General features: G+C 44.6%; 1 protein-coding gene across 5 annotated transcripts in view; it reads left to right on the top strand.

The window, feature by feature from the left end:
- Positions 1-23,716, top strand: part of LOC133474272 (MAM domain-containing glycosylphosphatidylinositol anchor protein 1) — a 271,446-nt gene that overhangs the window by 190,544 nt on the left and 57,186 nt on the right. For all 5 annotated transcript variants that reach the window (XM_061765798.1, XM_061765795.1, XM_061765794.1 and 2 more), the window contains 4 exons: positions 1,707-2,036; positions 3,652-3,951; positions 12,980-13,246; positions 14,482-14,630. In XM_061765798.1, the coding sequence (XP_061621782.1) occupies positions 1,707-2,036; positions 3,652-3,951; positions 12,980-13,246; positions 14,482-14,630 (1,046 nt within the window). The remainder of the gene's footprint in view (positions 1-1,706; positions 2,037-3,651; positions 3,952-12,979; positions 13,247-14,481; positions 14,631-23,716) is intronic.

Here is a 23,716-nt window from a genome sequence, read left to right as displayed (position 1 = left end):
CGCTGTAACAAATTACAGTGCAACACGCATGCACATTTTAACGTGTATCTTTCATGCAAGCAGTTTATCCATCATTATGGAGAACTGATGAGAATCATGTCAGAATTGCAGGGTTAAGTATTCCTCTTTTGTTCAATCCACACACACTGCTGATACAGAAGCCTTCCATTGCTTCTTCCCTGCAGCTATTTTTAGTCCCTTTTATCATCTTTATTCACTCCAATTAGTTGGAGCGGAGTGGAGGCAATTAGCAAAGTCTCGCCTGTTAGCTAACACCGTAGACAATGTATGCTGGATGGGTTTCTCCTGTAAACCTAATGGGCGTAAACGCATCATCGCACTAACACAGGTGACAAGGCAGCAAATGAGACACATACACATTCAGCGTGTGTGTGCGTGAGTGTGAATGCACAAGCAGAAGTTAGTAAAGTGTGAACCTCTACACACACACATTGAGCATTCATGCACATTAGACTCGCAACATTGTCTCCTGACTGGAGTGCATGTTAAACATATGGTCAGTGCCTCATGCGTGACTCCACTCGGCATTTCTGAGCAGATCTTGAAATTAAACTCATCTAAACTGTTCACTGCCTTTCCATCCCTTTAAGGAGGGAAACACACAACTGTTTTGTATTCAGCGCTGAAATCTTTTGGGAAAAGCTTTTGAAAGTGAAAATTAATTGCGACACTGTGAGAGTTACTCTTTGTCCTTGATTTTGTTCCTCTCTCGTAATGGCTTCCTCTTCAATTCTCTACATGGCTCCTTTTATGTCACACATTTTCTTTCTTCCCCTGTGTATTTTTCTATAATAAACCTTTTCCCTCTCTTTTTATCGCTTTGAGTCATTTTGCATCATCCGTATGCCTAGAACCATTTGCCCCACATTCTTCTTTTGCCTCTAAATCCTATTACTTCCATTCTTAAAATTTTAACTGATACTTGGGTATTTATTTTTAAAATTAAGTCATGATGAATCAATGGAAGTCATTACTTTATTGTATTAATGTTGTTTAAATATTCCGAAATGTATTTTTAAATCACTGACCCACAAAGCTATGTTTTTTTAATGTACTTTTTAAAACAGTAATACATACATATTTACTGCTTTTTTCGTTATTCTTTTTTGTGTGGTTTACTTCCATTTTTTATACTGTATTCTGTTTTATTTGACTTTTGTCATTATTGAATATATTTTTCTAATTGCAATACTATTCCAATTAAATTATACCTATTTGTCATTGCCTTCAGTTACTTCAGTTTATTTATTATTTATTTATTTTTACCATTGCAGAATGATTTTTAAATTGTTAACCCACCTAAGTATTTTTTAAATAAATAAGCAAACACTTAAACTCTAAGCTTGTTTGATAAGTGGGCGGCAGGGTGGGGGACTGGTTAGCACATTTGCCTCACAGTTCTGAGGACCCTGGTTTGAATCTGGCCTCGCTTGTATGTTCTCCTCTTGCCTGTGTGGGTTTTCTCTGGGTACTCCGGTTTCCTCCTACATCCCAATAACAATGACTCTGCAATTGGCTGGCAACCAGTTCAGGGTGTCCGCCTCTCACCCAAAGATAGCTGGGATAGGCTCCAACACGCCCGTGACCCTAGTGAGGATAAGTGGTACAGAAAATGGATGGATGGATGGATGTTTTGAAACTTAACCTGCTTCCAGTTAACCAGCCCTTCTCTCTTGTTGACCCAGCAATGAGCAACCTGACCTTCCAAATTACTCCGGACTCCAACAAGGACAGCGAGACCATCCAAATGGGTCGAGACCTCAAGCTGTCGTGTCACGTTGATGCCAACCCTCAGGACAAGGTCAACTACACCTGGTACAAGAACGGCGCGCTGGTTTTCAACTCCGACAGCCTAATCTTGCTGCGCAGTGACCCCGATATGGCGCCGGGCACGAGCAGCTTGGAGATCGTGGACATGAAATTCCGAGACTTGGCAACCTACAGCTGCGTGGCAAATTTCCCCGGCAGCAGCGTGCCAGAGCTCCGAGTAGATGTCAACATCTCCCAGAACAGTGGTGAGATCTTCTTTTTCCTGTGTGTCTTATTTCACATATCCGTTTATGTTTCACATATTTGCATGACTTACAAAGTATCTCTCAGTTAAAAGACAAAATGTCATAATGTGAAGTAATTTCTTCCTCAAAATGTTGCGTTTTGGAAAAGTTAGTAAAAGTCAGCTAATTTACATTTTTCTTTGTCACTCTCTTATTAATACAATACTGGTAAAATAACACCTGACCACCAAACTTTAAATCCACCAAAAAACAAAAATGCGCTTGATCTATAAGATCATATTTCCTCATGTAGTGCTCAGTAGTGTTTATTTAGCCAACTGCAGAAGGCATCATATGTCTATAACAGTGATTCCCAACCAGTGTGCCGTGAGCGCTTTTCAGGTGTGCCGTGGGAAATTAACAAGTTTTACTTAATTGCTCAAAAAATTATTTATTTACAAGAAATAATTTATCTTTGTTCATCTAATTATGCCAGTGAGGCATAGTGACAGACAGAACAAATAAATGCTCTTCTATTAGATGTCAGGAAGTACATACAGTAATTAATGTATCCACGTTTTGTGACATTTTTGTTTGTTGGTGTAGCGTAAGATTTTTCAATTGTAAAATATTTGCCTTGGCTCCATAAAGGTTGGAAATCACTGGTCTATAGGACCTAGGTGTTTATTAGGGGTGAGGCTTGTATTTGTACAAAGTCAGACAGGTCTTAGCTTCCTGGACTGTTTGTCTGTCTGTCTGTCTACCAACCTCCCCATCTATCTATCTGTCTATCTATCCATCTATCCATCTATCCATCTATCTATCTGTCTATCTGTCTATCTATCTGTCTGTCTGTGTCTGTCTGTCTGTCTGTCTGGCTATCCATAGCTCACATCCGTTTGTTTGCTTGTATAATTACATCATAGCTATTTTTAGTAGATAGATATTAGATCAGAAATTAAAATTTCCAACAATTGAATTATTTACAGTTGCCACCAGACAGCATCAATTGGGAGAGAGGCATTTATTTTTTTGTGGGAAACTCACCTGGTGATCAGTTAAGACCAGGCATCTAAAATATGGGAATGAAGGTCACTAGTTGAGAAAACATGACAGGGGATGTCTATTGGCGGAGAAGCACGTATCTATTTCAAGTGGACAACTCACCTGGTGATTATTTGAGGAAATATTTGAGGAATTACGCTATCTATCTATCGCCATATGCCATGAACCACACTTGCGCTTTCCTATTGACCCTTTTTCTGTCCCAATTTTACTATACTTAATGCCAACAAGTATCTACTTTACTTTACTCCTTGTGTAATTAGCCACAATGTTAGCACGTCACACTGAGCGGCCATTGCTTTTCACGGTTCCCTTGTTGCATTAAAACGGTGTGATTGTTCAATAAAATTTGCCTTGTTAACTTTGGTTTCTTTCATACCTTTTTATTCGCCATCTGCCTCTGTTTTCAAGTTTAACAGACACCATCTGTGATTTTTATATCAACGTTCACCTTTTACCCTCTCACATATCCTAACCATTGTACCCACCTTGCATATTAAATCCTAAGTCACCATGATATGTTGTGCCTATTAATGTATGGTCCATCTTTTGTATCGTTCCCCATTTCTAGTATCTCCACCAATACTGACGGTCCCCCCAGAAGGTCAGGTGGTTAGTGCCCGAGAAGGCGGGACAGCTGAGCTGGTCTGCTTAGTGATGGCTGGCAAACCACGTCCACCAATCCTCTGGTCGCGCACAGAAAAGGACCTGCTGATGCCATCTGGGAAGGCCGTGGTGGAGACGTCCGATGGCCGCTTGAGGTTGAGGAATGTAAGCCGGAACATGATGGGGGGTTACCGCTGCCAGACTGCTCCTTATAATGGACTCAACATCAAACGGCGAGAGGCACAGGTCCAGCTCAATGTGCAATGTGAGTGTTGATGTGAATATTTTCACCTTAGAAACGAACGCACTCATCCCACTTTGGGCCTATTCAACTTGTTGAGCCTGGCCAACTTTTTGTCCTATGATAAAAATGAGTGAACGCTAAGCTAGCAAGACCACATGTGCGTATGTGTATCTTTTTAATACATGTATAACTCCACCCTCGAAAAATGACATACTGTCTGTATTCAATTGAAAAAAAGAAAAGCCCACCTCCAAATCTATTCCCAAATCTGTTTGGCACTCCTTCTGTGTTAACACCCATCAGAGCACAGACTTTCTGCACCTTTGGTTTTAAGTTCCCTTTATCATCCCCTCTTATCTCAGTGTTTTATTGTCCTGTAATTATTTAAATCAGCTAGCTCCTCAAGGTGCAGTAACAAAAGTAGTGTATAGTTAAATGTAACCTGCATGAAAAAGAAACATCAAATATTATATTATATGATATACCCAGAGCAGAATGAATTAGTTTGAATTACCAGATTCCATTTTGTGCCTTTCCTCCACAAGGATTTACAGGGCTTGCTAATGCAAGCGGTGCGGAAGGGCAACACTGTGTGTGCCCTGTTGTCCACGCTGATTAATGGACCAGGTGGCCACCCCTCTCTGGTTGAAGAAAGAAACATAGATGAGACACACGGATACAACAGCAAGAACGCATAGACGAAAAACAGGTTTAAGAGAGAGTCTGAAATGGAAAAGTGGCATAAGGGAAGGTCGGGAAATGGATGGTGAAGCGCTAAGAAAAAAAAAAGTGTTATTGTCACGTTATAGTAATGGAAAACACCAAGCAAGAAGGGTAGATAACGCTATAACAACAACTGAGAAACATGTTGGAAAGCAGATCTGTATCCATTTCACGCTGTCCTTAATTCGTGCCTCATTATGCTAGATTCTTTTTTTGTTTGCCCATTTAGCACTGTCAATCGATGTGAGGGAAAGACGCCATTATTTTTATGGCAGACAGAATTAAGTATGCAGTCTTGGCAAACTTGCCCCCCACTCTATTTTCTTTGTATGCTATGTTTCTTTCCATCCCACTTTGCTGTTCTTCCTCATTGCCATTCTCATCATCATCATCAATCAGCTAACAGAGGGAGGACCCCTCTCACTCTCTCACACTGTCTATCCGGTCATTCCGTCTCTGCATCCTTTCGCTCATATTTAATCATCGTCTTTGCTTTCAAGCCTCACTTTTCCTGTCAATTGTCTTCCTCGTTGTTGCTTTCTCTCTATCTGTCATCCTTCCTCACTGCGTCCACACACCACCTCCTTCTCTAAATTGATTTTTACTTTGTTTACTGTAAATGTTTGGCTTGGTCAGTGTTGCTGTCCCGGGAAGGAAACCGTTTTGCATTCAACAAAACACCCTGTGCAACCTGTTTAAGGAGAACAGCTTTGATTCCACCCAAAGGGCATAGACACCTTCATTGGCCCATGTGTTAAATGTTGTACGCTGTAAAAATGTATCACATAAGGGTCTCCATGTAAATAAACTCCTCCTTTTCACTCCCTCCTCTTCAGTTTACCTGCTATGCCCTTGACAATCATGTTGCCAAAAGTCAGACATAATCAGTATGCATATTATATGTGCCTCTCAACAGCAGCAGGCTATGTAACCGTACACTAGTCAACAAGATTACAGGATGACCCTTCACCACTCAGGTATCCCTCAGCGCTGTCACATAGTATGGTTTCTGCTACATTATGTATATTGATGCTGTATAGAACAGGTCCTCATTATGAACCGTCTAATACCAATGAGTACTCTTGTATTTCTCTGGTTTCACTGGTCTTTGCATCTTTTTTCAGACAGTTCTGCCCAATGATTTTCTCCATTCCAGTCTGTCTACATTACATTGATTAGACTATAATTACACCTGCATCTGATAAACGTGACTCATAATGTACTGTAGCCATGCTGCCTCACCCCCAGGGCCCTGAACACACAATCTCATTGCCGTTAGTAATGCAATAGCACCATTAGCAGCGTCTCTATTATGCAGATGATTAGCTGGGGGTGAACTAGCTGATTGGTGATTTGTGGCGGACTAATTTGCCTGTGTTGTGTCTTCGCTGACCTCGGGGCAACAGCAGCTAGTCAGTCATTAACCACAAAGGCACGCAAGGCTGCTGGTAGGTTAATTAAGGCTGGGTAGCATAAGTTAACAGCAGAGATAGGTTTGGATTTCCTTGAAATTCTGAATCTCTCTTGGTAGGCTAATGTTATGTGAGTCACGGGAGCGTTCTGAAGTGTAATGATTTCCGTTTTAATGGTCATCATAGTTCTTAACTTTGGATGAATTCCAGCATGCAAGCTGCACCTTGCTGATACTTAAGATTAAAATTGTAGTATGAGAAAAGCACAGCTAGCCCATCCGCAAAACAAGTTCCCTCACACAACAACTCATTCTCTGCTGTGACTTGTGTCAGTCATTGGGCCTGGAAAACACATGACAAATTAGAAAAGTAACAACAGAAATTAAAAAAAAGAAACAAAAGAAATTGAATGAAAACTATGACAATTCAGCTACTTCTAGCAGTATTTTGAAAACTACTGAAACAAACTACATTTGCCGGCCAAAAGTGATACATCCAAATTTGGGGGTTTGTACGTAAACTAAGGATGTTTGATACCACTTTTTTTCTGTATTCAGTCTTAAATACTCACCAATAGTGATCCCAAGTACATATACTGCTATTACTTTTGATACATAAAATTCCAATAAACACAATGACAGATCATCGTGAACAGACCTTTCTTTCTTTCTGATATACATGATGATTCGCCAATGTGTCAATCTCCTGCAGTGTTGCGCCAACTACTGAGGAGGAGGACTTACAAAATGTCATATTTTTATTTTTTTGCCTTAAAGAATGTGAGTGAGAATGGTTGTTTGTTTATACATGCCATCCAATTGGCTGGCGACCAGTTCAGGATGTACCCCGCCTCTCGCCCGAAGATAGCTGGGATAGGCTCCAGCACACCCCTGACCCGAGTGAGGATATGCGGGACGGAAAATGAAAGACTTTGCGAGTACTCGATAGCTTGAAATAAGGCCGGCATCAGCCCAATACAATACGTCCATCCCAAGTATAAACACTGTGGGGAATTTGGTATACGTCTGCATTTGGCAAATTAGGTCAAAGCACTTCCTTCCGGCATGGTTAATAATTGTAAAAGTATTCTAACACGCATGGATTTTAGTTAGTTTATTGTAGCGCAACAAACACGATGCAAAAACGTAACAAAAAATTACTTAGATAGCACCTCGAATGTGCCTCTCGTTCTGGAACCACACGTGTTTGAGGACGCAGCTGTCCATGCATCCATCCCATTTTCTTCCGCTTATCCGAGGTTGGATCGCGGGGGCAGTAGCATGATCAGGGCAGCCCGGACTTCCCTCTCTCCAGCCACTTCGTCCAACTCTTCCAGGGGGACCCCGAGACGTTCCCAGGCGGGAAGACGGGAGACGTAGTCTCTCCAGCGTGTCCTGGGTTGTCCCCGGGGTCTCCTCCCGGTGGGACATGCCCGGAACATCTCACCAGGGAGGCGTCAAGGAGGCATCCTAATCAGATGCCCGAGCCACTTTATCTGGCTCCTCTCAATGCGAAGGAGCAGCGGCTCGACTCTGAGCCCCTCCTGGATGACTGAGCTTCTCATCATATCTTTAAGGGAGAGCTCGGACACCCTGCGGAGGAAACTCATTTCGGCCGCTTGTATCCGGGATTTTGTTCTTTCGGTCACGACCCACAGCTCGTGATCATAGGTGAGGGTAGGAAACTAGATTGACCGGTAAATTTAGAGCTTGGCCTTTCAGCTTAGCTCCTTCTTCACCACAACCGACGATACAAAGTCTGCATCACTGCAGACGCTGCACCGATCCATCTGTCGATCTCCTGTTCCATTCTTCCCTCACTCGTGAACAAGACCCCAATATACTTGAACTCCTCCATTTGGAGCAGGATCTCATCCTCGACCTAGAGAGGGCACACCACCCTTTTCCGAGTGAGGACCATGGTCTCAGATTTGGAGGTGCTGATTTTCATCAAAACCACTTCACACTGGGCTGCGAACCGCTCCAGAGTTGGAGATCATGGCTTGATGAAGCCAACAGATCCACATCATCTGCAAAAAGCAGAGATGCAATACTGAAGCCACCAAACCGGACCCCCTCTACACCTCGGTTGCGCCTAGAAATTCTCTCCATAAACGTTCTGAACAGAATCGGTGACAAAAGACAGCCTCACCACAAACAAATCCGACTTACTCCTGGCAACGCGGACCAAACTCTGACACCTGTCGTACAGGGACCGAACAGCTCGTATCAAGGGGTTTGGTACCCCCTACTCCCGAAGTACTCCCCACAGGACTCCCCGAGGGACACGGTCGAACGCCTTCTCCAAGTTCACAAAACACATGTAGACTGGTCGGGCGAACTCCCATGCACCCACAAGGACCCTGCCGAGGGTGTAGAGCTGGTCCACTGTTCCACGGCCAGGACGAAAACCACACTGCTCCTCCTGAATCTGTGATTCGACTTCCCGACGGGCCCTCCTCTCCAACACCCCTGAATAAACCTTACCAGGGAGGATGAGGATTGTGAAGCCCCTGTAGTTGGAACACCCCCTTCTTAAAAAGGGGGACCACCATCCAGAGACTTTAGGAACTCTGAGCAAATCTCATCCACCGCCAGCGCCCTGCCAGCGAGAAGCTTTTTCACCACCTCGGTGACCTCAACCCCGGAGATAGGAGAGCCCCGCCTCAGAGATCCCAGACTCTGCTTCCTCATGGGAAGGCATGTCAGTGGAATTGAGGAGGTCTTCAAAGTATTCTCCACACCGACTCACAATGTCCCAAGTCGAGGTCAGCAGCACCCCATCCCAACTATACACAGTGTGGATGGTGCACTGCTTCCCCCTCCTGAGACGCCAGATGGTGGAACAGAATTTCCTTGAAGCTGTCTGGAAGTCTTTCTCCATGGCCTCACTGAACTCCTTCCACGCCTGAGTTTTTGCCTCAGCGACCACCAAAGCTGCATTCCGCTTGGACAGCCGGTACCCATCAGCTGCCTCTGGAGTCCAACAGGCCAAAAAGTGGACACCTTTTTCAGCTTGACGGCGTCCCTCACTGCCGGTGTCCACCAACGGGTTCGCGGGTTGCCGCCACGACAGGCACCGACCACCTTACGGCCACAGCTCCGGTCGGCCGCCTCAGCAATGGAGGCGCGGAACATGGTCCACTTGAACTCAATATCCCCCGCCTCCCCCGGGATGTGGGTGAAGTTCTGGAACTCCTTCTGACAGGGGATTCTGCCAGACCTTCCCAACAGACCCTCACAATACGCTTGAGCCTGCCAGGTTGGACCGGCATCTTCCCCCACCATCGGAGCCAACACACCACCAGGTGGTGATCAGTTGACAGCTCCGCCCCTCTCTTCACCCGAGTGTCCAAGGCATGCGGCCGCATGTCCAATGACACGACCACAATGTCGATCATCGAACTGCAGCCTAGGGTGTCCATGTGCCAAGTGCACATATCAGAATCAGAATCATCTTTATTTGCCAAGTATGTCAAAAACATCTAGGATTTTGTCTCCGGTAGTTGGAGCCGCTCTAGTGGCCAGTATTGGTCAACAACAGATATCCAAATTGTGCAGCGTGGCGAGACTACTACAGTGAGTGCACGAGTAATGTATAATTGGCCCGACAGAAATGTGACAACAAAAAATTGGCAGCATGTTGCAATGGAATTGTAAGTTAACTGTTTAAGAAGTTAATGGCAATAGGGAAGGCTGTTGGAATGTCTGCTTGTTTTAGTTTGCATTGTTCGGTAGCGCCTACCTGAGGGAAGGAGCTGGAAGAGGTGGTGACCAGAATGTGGAGGGTCCAAGAGGATTTTGCATGCTCTTGTCTTAGTTCTGGCAGCGTGCAAGTCCTCAAGGGTGGGTAGGGTACCAACAATCTTTTTCAGCAGTTTTGATTGTCCGTTGCAGTCGGAGTTTGTCCTTTTTGGAGCAGCATGACTGATGACTCGATGACTGCTGTGTAGAACTGCCTCACCAGCTCCTGTGGCAGGCCGTGCTTCCTCAGAAGCCGCAGGAAGTGCATCCTCTGCTGGGCTTTTTTGAGGATGGAGTTGATGTTTATCTCCCACTTCAGGTCCTGAATGACGGTAATTCCCAGGAACTTTAAGGTCTCGACGGTTGACACAGGGCACTTGGACAGCATGAGGGGCAGCTGTGGCGAAGGATGCATCCTGAAGTCCATGATCATATCTACAGTCTTGAGTGTTTTCAGCTCCAGGTTGTGGCAGGTGAGACGCTGAGCTGGAGAAGCTTGGAGGAGAGGAGTTCGAAGATGATGGTGTTGAACGCAGAGCTAAAGTCCCACCAATAGGATCCTCATGTAGGTCCCCGCGCCGTCGAGGTGTTCTAGGATGAAGTGCAGTCCCATGTTGACTGCATCATCCACAGACCTGTTTGCTCGGTAGGCAAACTGCAGGGGGTCCAGCAGGGGACCTTTGACGCTCTTGAGGTGGACCAGCATGAGGCGTTCAAAGGACTTTATGACCACCAGATGTCAGGGCGACAGGCCTGTAGTCATTCAGACCCGAGATTGCAGGTTTCTTGGGGACTGGGATGAAGGTGGAGCATTTGAAACAGGATTGTACTTTGCACAGTTCCAGAGATCTATTGAAGATCTGTGTGACGACTGGAGCGAGCTGGTCCGTGCAGACTTTGAGGCAGGATGGGGACACAAGGTCTGGGCCTGCCGCTTTGTTAATCTTTTGTTATTTGAAGATGCGTCACACATCCTGTTCGTGGATGGTCAATACAAAGTCAGACGTGTGATGGTGGTCGGTGGTGCGGCTGGGTGGTTGTGGGGTATGAGAGTGTCCTTTTCAAATCTGCAGTAGAAGGTGTTCAAGTCGTCGGCTAGTCTTTTATTGTTCTCAGCTTGGGGGGTTGGTCGCTTGTAATTGGTTAGCGATTGTAATGCATGCCAGACTGATTTAGAGTCGTTAGCGGTAAACTGTTTTTCTAACTTCACTACATAGTTTGTCTTTGCAATGTTAATTTCTTTAGTCAGCTGGTTTCTAGCGCGATTACACAGGGCCCTATCCCCACTTTGATATGCATCATCTTTAGCCTGGTGAAGTTGCTTAAGTTTGAACCACGGTTTGTTGTTATTGTTCGTGCAAAATAACTTTGTTGGTACACACACCTCTTCACAGAAACTAATATAGGATGTGACAGTGTCCGTATATTCATCCAGGCTGAATTTTCAAAGACACTCCAGTCTGTGCAGTCTAGACAGCTTTGAAGATCTATCTTTGCTTCGTTGGTCCACTTTTTCACTGTTTTCACTGTAGGCTTTGTGCATTTAAGTTTTTGCCTGTATATTGGTATTAAGTGAATTAAGCAGCGATCAGACGAGTCCAGAGCTGCGCGAGGTATGGCACGGTATGCATTATTTAGCACAGTATAGCAGTTGACTGGTAGGACAGTCGATATGCTGCTTGCATTTAGGGAGTTTGTGGTTGAGTTTAGCTTTGTTAAAGTCCCCAAGAATAATGAGGGGTGAGTCTGGGTGGGTTTTTTTTTCAATTTCGTTTACTTTTTCAGCGAGCGTTAACAGTACGGCATTCGTGTTAGCTTGAGGGGGAATGTAAACACTGGCAAGAATGAAAGATGCGAACTCACGAGGCGAGTAGAATGGCTTACAGTTCAAAAACAGTGATGCGGGCTGCAGTGTGTGCTGAGCTCTGTGACGTCAGTTCACTATTTTTCGTGGATATAGAAGCATATCCCCCCGCCTTGTGTTTTCCCCGATAACTCCATGACGCGGTCTGGCCGTTCAAGATCGAACCCCGGAAGCTTTACGGAGCCATCAGAGACAGCCTCACAAAGCCAAGTCTTTGTAAAGCATAGGGTGGCTGAACATCCAAAGTCTTTACTGCGATCACACCACAGCTCCAGCCGCTCCACTTCCTGTCGATATCCAGACTCGTCACAGTCTTTGATGAGGCCGATGACAGTGGTGTCATCTGCAAACTTCAGGAGTTTGACAGCCGGGTGCGTTGAGATGCAGTCGTTCGTGTAGAGAGAGAAGAGCAGTGGAGAGAGGATACAACCTTGGGGTGCCCCAGTGCTGATGCTGCGTATGGATGAGGTGGCCTCCCCCAGTCTCACCTGCTGTGTCCTGCCAGTCAGAAAGCTGTAAATCCACTGGCAGATGGCAGGCGAGATGCTGAGCTGGAGATGTAACAGAAAATGTCATTTCCACACGACATTAGATAGAAAAAAATGTGAATTAAATTCCAGACACCAAACTGGGAAGTTATATTCAGGTGGCACACATCGAATTGAAGTTGTCCAACTTGCTGGCTCTCAGGAAAAATTTTCTTTGCGGGGAAGAAAGCAATGGCGGCTATCGGTAACCTCTCTTTTCTGTCCTCCTTCCCATGATGCAACGCGGTTTATTGTAAAAATTAAGGATTACAGTAGGCCTGTATTTTTTTTTTTTTTGCTTTTGCTCCATAGCGCATTATAGTTGACAATAAAAATACACTATAATACTGGACCTATTTTACAGCAAATGCTTCCAGTTTTACAGCAAAGGCTTAGATTATGGAGCCAAGATTCGTACCACAAACCTCTGAACTGTGAGGCAGATGTGCTAATCACACGTCTGCTGTGCCACCTTTCTTCTTCTTCTTCTTTTCCTTTCGGCTTGTCCCTTTAGGGGTCGCCACAGCGCGTCATCCTTTTCCATGTAAGCCTATCTCCTGCATCCTCCTCTCGAACACCAACTGCCCTCATGTCTTCCCTCACGACATCCATCAACCTTCTCTTTGGTACACATATGAAACAATTTTTTAATAACTTACAGAAATACACACATAAATTAGACTATATACAGGTGGCAACCAAGTTTCAAGTCAGACATCGGTGTCTACAATTCTATATTACACAGACAGACTAAAAGTTATATTCTTGTTGTCTTCACAGATCCTCCCATTCTGGACCCAGTGCATCAGGACACACGTGCAAGGAACTATCACATGGTGAGCCTCAGATGTTCTGTCCTGCGCTCCAACCCGCCACGTATCACGGACATCCGCTGGTACCGCAACGGAGACTTTATCCGTATGCCTATGCCGAACCTGAAGGAGACCCCAGAGCTGAAATTCAAACTGGAGCCCGCAAACAACGGCTCTTATGACTGCAGAGTCAGCAATAGTGCAGGAACATCCACATGCAGATTTGATGTCTCTGGTGAGTAAAACACAAAATGACAATGCAGTGACAAACACTCCTGAATTAGATCAGCAACAAATTATCCACCTCCTTGAATATGTCTAAATTTGGCTATGTATTATTTACTGAGAATTTTTTTATTTTTATTTATTTATATTTTTAAGCCCTCTACAGAACATCAAATTTAAAAAAATCTGTTGGTCGACCAATGTTTCCTTTTCATGGAAAATTATGCAAATACAAATGCACTCTAACTGTCAGCACCTTTATTATCTGCACAGGGATTTTTTTTTTAGGTAACATTTAACATTCTTAATGCTGTATATGGCCTCACCACCTGTAGGAGGGGCCATAAGGGTCGGGTGCATTGTGAGCTAGGAGGTGACCGAAGCTAGAGACCATGGTGATCCAATCCCCAGCTACAGAAGCTGGCTCTAGGGATGCGGAACATCATCTCTCTGGCAGGGAAGGAGCCAGAGCTGGTGTGTGAGGTTGAGAAGTTCTGTAGATAGTAGATATAGTCGGGCTCGCCTCCACACACAGCTTGGGCTCTGGTACCAGTCCTCTCGAGAAGGGTTGGACTCTCTTCCACTCTGGAGTTGCCCACGGTGAGAGGCACCGAGCCATGTGTGGGTATATTTATTGCCCCCCCCGGCTATATATATATATATATATATATATGTATATATGTATATATATATATATATATATATGTATATATATATATATATATATATATATATATATATATGTGTATATGTATATATATATATATATATATATGTATATATGTATATATATATATATGTGTATATATATGTATATATGTATATATATATATATATATGTGTATATATATGTATATATATATATATATATGTGTATATATATATATATGTGTGTATATATATATATGTGTATATATATGTATATATATATGTATATATATATGTGTATATATATGTGTATATATATATGTATATATATATGTGTATATATATATGTATATATATATGTATATATATATGTGTATATATATATATGTATATGTATATATATATATATATATATATGTGTATATATATATGTATATATGTGTATATATATATGTATATATATATATATATATATAACTTTCACCATCTCAAATGTACCTTTTTCCCACGAAGTAATGCTAACCAACAGCAAGAGCAGATTGTAACATAACCATTGTCTTAATTAAGAACAGTTTTGTTTCTTTCAATGCTCACCAGCACAACCTTACAATGCTGAATTCTACTTTGACACGCCCAATCCGGTGAGGATTCTAAAAGGGAACAACTACTCTTACAACCTGCAGTGGACCCAGAAAGACCCCGAGGCCACAGATCGTATCATTGGCTACTGGATTGTTGTCCGAAAGGTAAATTAAAGTGCAGTTATTTACTGAAGGAACCCATGAAACGGATAAAAAGTTGAGCTCTGTGGTTAGTGTGTCACAGTAAGAGGTTCTTGTTTCGAATCTTGGCTTGGGCCTTTCTGTGTGAAGTTTGTGTGTTCTCCCTGTGCTTACCTGCTTACTCTAGTTATTCCGTCTTCCTTCCACATTTCAAAAACATGCATGTTTTGTTAATTTAAAAAAGACTAAATTGTCCAGAGGTTGTTACTGTATCTTTATGTGCCATGTCCTTGGCTGGCAATCTATCCAGGGTGTACCTCACCTCTCTTTTTAGTTTACTTTTTTTTTTTTTTTTTTTTAATTATTATTGTCCTGTTCTGGCTGTTAGGTCAAGCAGAAAGAAGGATCTGTATCCCTTTTATGCCGGAACAGTTTTACTGTGCCTCAGTGGAGTTTTACAGCCGCCACTGTGGTTCTTTGTATTATTATGAATTTTTATTGACAATTCAGTCAGACAGAACTTAGTTTTAAAGGGGAGTGACAGAAAAAACAAAAGTGAGAGAAAGTGAAATGATAACTAAATAATATAGGAAGAGAGGACAACAATCCAATCAAAAATCCAAGATGGCGCCTACCAGTGTGGTCGCCTCGGTTACGCGCTCTCTGTTGTTGTTTGTTTTTGTTTTTGTGTTTTTCGTTCGTCTTTGGAGACATGACACGACTCAGTTACACAAGGGGAGACTTGCTAACCATCGAGGCTACTCTGGATTTTCTTTCACCAACTTTCGCAAATCCGCTCAGTTTTTTTCCCCCCGAGTTACTCACCTGAGCGGCGTCCGCGGTCTTCGGCGCATGGAGGCGACGCCACAGAGGGAACCGAGCCGACATCCAGGTGAAACTCCGCAAGAGAGGATACAGATTGGCGTTCCCGTCGATCCACCTCGCGAATGTACGCTCCCTACCCAACAAAATGGACGAGCGTCATCACCTGATAAAGACCAGTAAAGACTTCGGACATTCCGCCGCCATGTGCTTTACGGAGACCTGGTTTTGCGTCGCTGTACCCGATGGCGCGTCATGCTTCCCGGCTTCCATATTCACCGAGCAGACCGCGACATGGAAAACGGCGAAAAAAAACATAAACTCCTTGAAGTCTCGGCGCCCTTTGCAAAATGGTCATTGCACTGGACTATTGCAATATTAGTCATTCGAACTGCTCTAAGTGCTAGAGGACTCTGCATCTTTTGCACAATTGTCAGATAACTAGCAACGCTTTATTGCTCAGTGACTGTTTTTTTTTTGTCAATGTCTTTGTGTCTCAAAAGTGTTCTCTGTCAATTGACTATCTGTTGTCGTACTAGAGCGGCTCCAGCTACCGGAGACAAATTCCTTGTGTTTTATTGGACATACTTGGCAAATAAAGATGATTCTGATTCTGAAAAGACAGGCCATGAGCTATAAGAAAGATGAGGCAAGAAAATCATTATATGCCCATTACAATTGCACATTAGATTCAAGTGGGGCAGTAGCAGTAGTGCTACATCCTGTGAAGGAAGGACAGGACAATATAAGACTGGACAGGATAAGGACAGGAGGGGAAGCAAGCATGACAGAGGTAGTGGACCCGGCTATACAGATGTAGTGTGGTGGGAGTGGGTATGTAAATTCTAAACTTCTATCGAAACAGAGTGCAAGTGAGGGGATACCCAGGAAGTTTGTATAGTTATGAGTTATTTATCACAATGAGTAAGTGGCCCCACACCGAGCGAATAAGTCCCAGAGGTGAGTATCAGTGGACACATGTAAGTGAATTGACATCGTCTTGCATGCCCAATAACCTTCAGATGTGACCGGCACTTGCTGCACTTGCTGCACTTGCTGCGCCTGCACCGCGGGGTCAGCTAACCACCCCAACCACCAACTGACCCCTCCCCCCCTTCCCAGGAGAACGAAACGCCCCCCACCAAACCGCAGCGCCCGCCTATGTAGCCAGTCCCTGCCCAGCCAGAATGTTAGACAGTGTCTCCCATTTGGTGGAAAGGAGGGTGTATGGAGACGGCCAACATGGGAACGATAAGGATGGCACTGCGGAAAGCAGACATGGTGCATGAGAGGGGAGCCCCCTACCTAAGCGGCCATCCAACCAGAGGGGCCCGGCCCTAGGAGCACTGCCATGAGCCTATTGGAAACCCACGTAACCCCCTGTTAGGTGGGACGTGCCCGGAAGACCTCACCGGGGAGGCCTGGACCAGCCGACTCAAAGACAGTTTTATTCATTAGACTGTCAGGAATCTGAACTCTGTGCCCGCTCTGCCCCCTCTACCTCTTCTGTCCTCTGCCCACCTGAACTCTGAACTTTGACGCCCCGCAAACATGTAGATGCCCACACACTCACACACACACAATACACGCGTGCACACGCGCACACACACAAACACACACACACTCACAGCAGACTCAGGGTCGCACCAGCCACTTTAGCAGCATTGGGGTTTTGTCATCTAATTTATGAATGTCTTATTTGCCTTAGTTCTCTGACCTTGACTATGTTGCACACGTCACCTGACCTTTGATATTTGCACATTCAATTAATAATTTTTCATATTGTATATAATATAGTTTAGGCGGCACGGAGGCCGACTGGTTAGAGCGTCAGCCTCACAGTTCTGAGGACACAGGTTCAATCCCCGGCCCCGCCTGTGTGGAGTTTGCATGTTCTCCCCGTTCCTGTGTGGGTTTTCTCCGGGCACTCCGGTTTCCTCCCACATCCCAAAAACATGCATTAATTGGAGACTCTAAATTGCCCGTAGGTGTGAATGTGAGTGCGGATGGTTGTTTGTTTGTATGTGCCCTGCGATTGGCTGGCAACCAGTTCGGGGTGTACCCCGCCTCCTGCACGATGACAGAAGGGATAGGCTCCAGCACGCCCGCGACCCGAGTGAGGAGAAGCGGTTCAGAAAATGGATGGATGGATACTATAGTTTATTTAGCTTTTATATTGATGTTATTATTTTTGTAGCACCGCGGGCCCTTGAGTACCGTAATTTCAATCCTCTGTATGTGTTACGCATATTGAATAATTGACAATTTAAGTATCTTGTAACCTTGTAACCGTCACACCGAGCCCCGCAGTACCCCCCCATCCCAGCCAGCGCCCACTACCCGCCCACCCCAGAGTGTACGAGGAGGACCTGTCCCAAGACCAGGCAGTGACAAAACCCCAAAGCAGGCCCCACGGTCGACAGGGAACCCCCCACACCCTCAAAAGAGAAGAGGGGAGATGACCGCATCCGGACGCAAGGACCGGAGAGAAGAGGAGGAAGCAGGCCCGAGGAGCGACAGGGGGCGCCACCGTCCCCCACCAGCAGTCTTAATGAGGAACCAATGCGGCTGCCAATTGACACCACCGCAGCAGGGTGTACCTCGCCTCTCAACCAAAGTCAGTATACAAAATGGATGGATGGAGAAACTTGTGAAACATTATGCAATACGCATACACACACAAATACACACTTAGATTTGTTTGTTTTGTGGAGCACTGGGACGCACATCTGTATGTAGTGGAGTATGCAGGCAAAGCTACCATTGGCCTTTAAGTGCTCTGGAAGGCTAAGTGTGCAGTTAATCAATTGGTGGACTTCAGTTGAATGAACAATGACGCCATGCAGTTCTTTCTTTTATCACCTTTCTGCTGACGCTCACAACTGTCAATGAGTTTATTTTCATGTGACAGCCCTTTTCGATCCAAGAACCAGCACGTAACAATATGTTAAATACAAAACGCACACAGAGTAAGTAAATGTGTATTATGAGAAAATGAGAAAACAGCACACATATTACAATGTACGTGGCTGCATGCTTTTTAATCAGAATAATTACCTATGTGTTCTTTTTTCCTTTCAACTGAGCCCTCAAGACCGCCTTTCTGCGATGTGTTTGTGCGTCCGCATGCGTGTCTGCATGCATGTGCGAGCCAGAATGTAGACTGTGCAAGCTTGGTTTTGTGCAACTGAATAGCAGATTCATCTCCTATTTTAATACTAGGATGCTGGCCAAATGAAATAAGGCTCGAGAGAGAGAAAGAGAATTAGCTGTGTCCTTCCTTGAGATTCCAATTTCATTGTGTGCCTCGGATCTTTTGCTTTTTTTCACATTCCCTGTGCTCTGTCCTCCAATGATCAACAAAATTACTAAAACATACACATACCCCCCCCCCCCCCCCCCCCAAAAAAAAATCCCTTTTTATTCTTTTTGTTACCCACCTTGAAACCTATTGTTCTTTTGACACTGTTATCTTATATTCGGACAATGATGGCATTTAATCAAAGGAGGGCATATTAGTCAAATATTGTACTCAACTAAAAGTACTGTTACTTTAGAGAAATATGACTCAAGTAAAAGTAGTCCTCCAACTAATTACTTGAGGTAGAGCAAGTAAGTACTGAGTGCAAAAAAATTATTCAAGCACAGAGTAACTGAGTTCTGATGTCATTCATTCATTCATCTTCCGTTCCGCTTATCCTCACTAGGGTCGCGGGCGCGCTGTAGCCTATCCCAGCTATCTTCGGGCGAGAGGCGGGGTTCACCCTGAACTGGTCGCCAGCCAATCGCAGGGCACATATAAACAAACAACCATTAACACTCACGTTCACATTCACACCTACGGGCAATTTAGAGTCCTCAATTAACCTAACATGCATGTTTTTGGGATGTGAGAGGAAACTGGAGTACCTGGAGAAAACCCACACAGGCACGGGGAGAACATGCAAACTCGACACAGGCGGGGTTGGGATTTGAACCCCGGTCCTCAGAACTGCGAGGCGGATGTGCTAACGATTCTGTGCTGCCAACTTCTGATGTATTTTTTTTTTTTTAAATCAAAGCAAGAATGTCAAATTGACAAGTATAAAATATTCAAATGTGTCCAAATCAGAATCGGAATCATCTTTATTTGCCAAGTATGTCCAAAAAACACACAAGGAATTTGTCTCCGGTAGTTGGAGCCGCTCTAGTACGACAACAGACAGTCAATTTACAGAACACTATGGAGACAGAAAGACATTGACAAAAAAAAAAAAAAAAAAAAACAGTCACTGAGCAGTAAAGGGTTGCTAGTTATCTGGTAACGCCGGTACATTTATTTATTTTTTTGACAATTGTGCAAAAAAATGCAGAGTCCTCTAGCACTTAGAGCAGTTCGAATGACTAATATTGCAATAGTCCGGTGCAATGACCATTGTGCAAAGGGCGCTGAGACTTCAAGGAGTGTATCCGGTTTAAAGTGACGAGTATTGCGATAATCTGGGACAATGTTGGTTGTGCAAATGTTACAGATACTCCTCAATCAGTGTGCAAATGCAGATGCTACTCTGGCATGAGTGGCCAGTATATGCAAATAGTGCAGCATGGCGAGACAACTACAGTGAGTGCACGAGTAATACATAATTGGCCCCACAGAAATGTGACAACGAACTCAAGTCAAAAAATTGCCAGCATGTTGTAATGGAATTGTAGGTTAGGTGTTTAAGAAGTTGATCACAAGAGGGAAGAAGCTGTTGGAATGTCTACTAGTTCTAGTTTGCATTGATCGGTACCGCCTACCTGAGGGAAGGAGCTGGAAGAGCTGGTGACCGGGGTGCGGAGGGTCCGAGAGGATTTTGCACGCCCTTGTCTCGGTTCTGGCAGCGTGCAAGTCCTCAATGGTAGGTAGGGGGGTACCGACAATCCTTTCAGCAGTTTTGATTGTCCGTTGCAGTCGGAGTTTGTCCTTTTTTGTAGCAGCACCAAACCAGACTGTGATGGAAGAACACAGGACTGATTCTATGACCGCTGTGTAGAACTGTCTCAGCAGCTCCGGTGGCAGGCCGTGCTTTCTCAGAAGCCGCAGGAAGTACATTCTCTGCTGGGCCTTTTTGAGGACGGAGTTGATGTTGGTCGCCCACTTCAGGTCCTGAGAGACTGTAATTCCCAGGAGTTTGAAGGTCTCGACGGTTGACACAAGGCAGCTGGACAACGTGAGGGGCAGCTGTGGCGAAGGATGCCTCCTGAAGTCCACGATCATCTCTACAGTCTTGAGCGTGTTCAGCTCCAGGTTGTGTTGGCCGCACCACAGCTCCGGCCGCTCCACTTCCTGTCGATATGCAGACTCGTCACCGTCCTTGATGAGGCCGATGACAGTGGTCTCATCTGCAAACTTCAGGAGTTTGACAGTCGGGTTCGCTGAGGTGCAGTCGTTCGTGTAGAGAGAGAAGAGCAGCAGAGAGAGGACACAACCTTGGGGCGCCCCAGTGCTGATGCTGCGTGTGGATGAGGTGGCCTCCCCCAGCCTGACCTGCTGTGTCCTGCCCGTCAGAAAGCTGTAAATCCACTGGCAGATGGCAGGTGAGACGCTGAGCTGGAGAAGCTTGGATGAAAGGAGTTCAGGGATGATGGTGTTGAACGCTGAGCTGAAGTCCACGAACAGGATCCTCGCGTAGGTCCCTGCACTGTCGAGGTGTTCTAGGATGAAGTGCAGTCCCATGTTGACTGCATCCATCCGCAGACCTGTTCGCTTGGTAGGCAAACTGCAGGGGGTCCAGCAGGGGACCTGTGACACTCTTGAGGTGGTCCAGCACGAGACGTTCAAAGGACTTCATGACCACAGATGTCAAAGCGACAGGCCTGTAGTCATTCAGACCCGAGATTGCAGGTTTCTTGGGGACTGGAATGATGGTGGAGCGTTTGAAACAGGATGGTACTTCGCACAGTTCCATAGATCTATTGAAGATCTGAGTGACGACTGGAGCGAGCTGGTCCGTGCAGACTTTGAGGCAGGATGGGGACACAAGGTCTGGGCATGCCGCTTTGTTAATCTTTTGTTATTTGAAGATGCGTCACACATCCTGTTCGTGGATGGTCAATACAAAGTCAGACGTGTGATGGTGGTCGCGGGTGCGGCCGGGTGGGTGTGGGGTGTGAAACTGTCCTTTTCAAATCTGCAGTAGAAGGTATTCAAGTCGTTGGCTAGTGTGCTATTGTTCTCAGCTTGGGGGGATCGCCTCTTGTAATTAGTCAGCGATTGGAATGCATGCCAGACTGATTTAGAGTCGTTTGCGCTAAACTGTTTTTCCAACTTTGCTGCATAGTTCCTCTTTGCAATGTTAATTTCTTTTAACATTTCCCCACAAAAAAAAAAATATTTTGGGGAAATATTCAGATATTTCCCCAAAATATAACTAAACAGTAATGAATGAAATCTTTATAAAGTAACATAAATTAAGGTAAATTAGCCACAAGAAATGGTCTTGAGTTAACTTTTTTGTTTACCGTATTTTCACGACCATAGGGCGCACCGCATTAAAAGCCCCAGTCTCAGTTACGGGGTCTAGTTCTGTATTTAACACATACATAAGGCGCACCGTATTATTGGGCGCCCTACTGGGGGCGTGGCTTTAGCGTCCTCTGTCACGCGCACCCTTCCCCCTTTACGTCCGCCTTCCTCTATATAAGCAGCGTGTCGGCAGGAAGTGCTCCCAGTCAGTCAAGCTGAGCGCTCATTAAAGTCACACAACATTTACAGATTTTGGAACTCAGTGCACACATAAGGCGCGCCGCATTATAAGGCGCCACGTCCATTTTGGAGAAAATTTAAGACTCTTAAGTGCGCCTTATGGTTGTGAAAATACGGTCCACTTGTGAAACAGTCCAAGTTGAGTTCTTGTAGGCTGAAACGTGGACATTTTTAAGCAGACTCAGATGATGGCATGTGACATACTGTAGGTGCTCTTTTTTGTTGTCTGTAAGGCAAACAAAAATTTAACATGATCCCAGTAAATTTAACAAACTACCAGTAAATGCGCATTAACCTCGACATTTATTGTCAGCTGAACTTTGACATCTCTGCAGTAGTTTCTCCACAGATTTCTACCATGAATGACGTGTATGTTTGTTTGGTGAGAATGAGGATGGGACAGAAAAAGAAGAACTGCAAGAGGGTGTAACAGGGAAGAAATAGGATGGAAATGAAAGGAAAAACATTCAATCTCGACGGTGCCTTCCACTATTAACTAGAGTAGGAGAACATTGGAAAGTAATACCATATCAATTTCACAAGCCATCTATTACGGCAACACTTTCTGCGGCTCATCCTCTTAATGCCTCAGCACTCCATCTTTTTAGCACATGTCCAATGATGTGGGGCTCTCAGAGGACACATTGAGACGGTAAAACATTGGAACTCATATCAGACGTTGTTGAGCAGACGTCTTTACTGTAGAACTGACTGACTTGTGAACACCCACATGCAGCACACATTTCAGCTACTAATTGTTTTGTTGTTTGGACTGTTAATAAAAGTTGGAGGGTAAAAACACAAAAGTTTAGTTTTCTTTTTTAGTAGTTTTGTTTGTTTTCTTGATCACATTTTGCTGAGTGACAGTTTCTGAAATCAGCAATGTGCACTCAAGGCAGACAAATACCTTTATTGTCAGGCACACAAAAGACAGGAATCCTTTCTATAGCCTGTTAACTACTTACACAACATTAGGCAGATTACTTGGTGGGCCAGAATTACTTTTACATTTAAATTAGACCCTCCATAACAATTACCTTCATGTGTCCTGCCTGTCATGGTTGTGTGTTTGGAAACCATGTGGAATGCATGCATCATATGTCAGATATACTGCAGCCTCTTCATCCATCCATCCATTATCTGAGCCGCTTATCCTCACAAGGGTTGCGGGAGCGCTGGAGCCTATCCCAGCTATCATCGGGCAGGAGGCGGGGTAAACCCTGAACTTGTTGCCAGCCAATCGCATTTGTCTCCGGTAATTGGAGCCGTTCTAGTACGACAACAGACAGTCAATTGACAGAGAACACTTTTGAGACATAAAGACATTGAGAAAAACAGTCACTGAACTTCAAGGAATGTATGCATTTTAAATTGACTAGTATTTGCGATAATCTGGGACAATGTTGATTGTGCAAATGTTGCAGATACTCCTCAATCAGTGTGCAAGTGGTACAGATGCTCCTCTGGCATGAGTGGCCAGTATTGGTCAACAACAGATATGCAAATAGTGCAGCGTGGCGAGACTACTACAGTGAATGCACGAGTAATATATAATTGGCCC

This window comes from Phyllopteryx taeniolatus, chromosome 2, assembly GCF_024500385.1.
Source record: "Phyllopteryx taeniolatus isolate TA_2022b chromosome 2, UOR_Ptae_1.2, whole genome shotgun sequence".
Classification (NCBI taxonomy): domain Eukaryota; kingdom Metazoa; phylum Chordata; class Actinopteri; order Syngnathiformes; family Syngnathidae; genus Phyllopteryx; species Phyllopteryx taeniolatus.
This window is presented reverse-complemented; position numbering and strand designations above follow the sequence as displayed.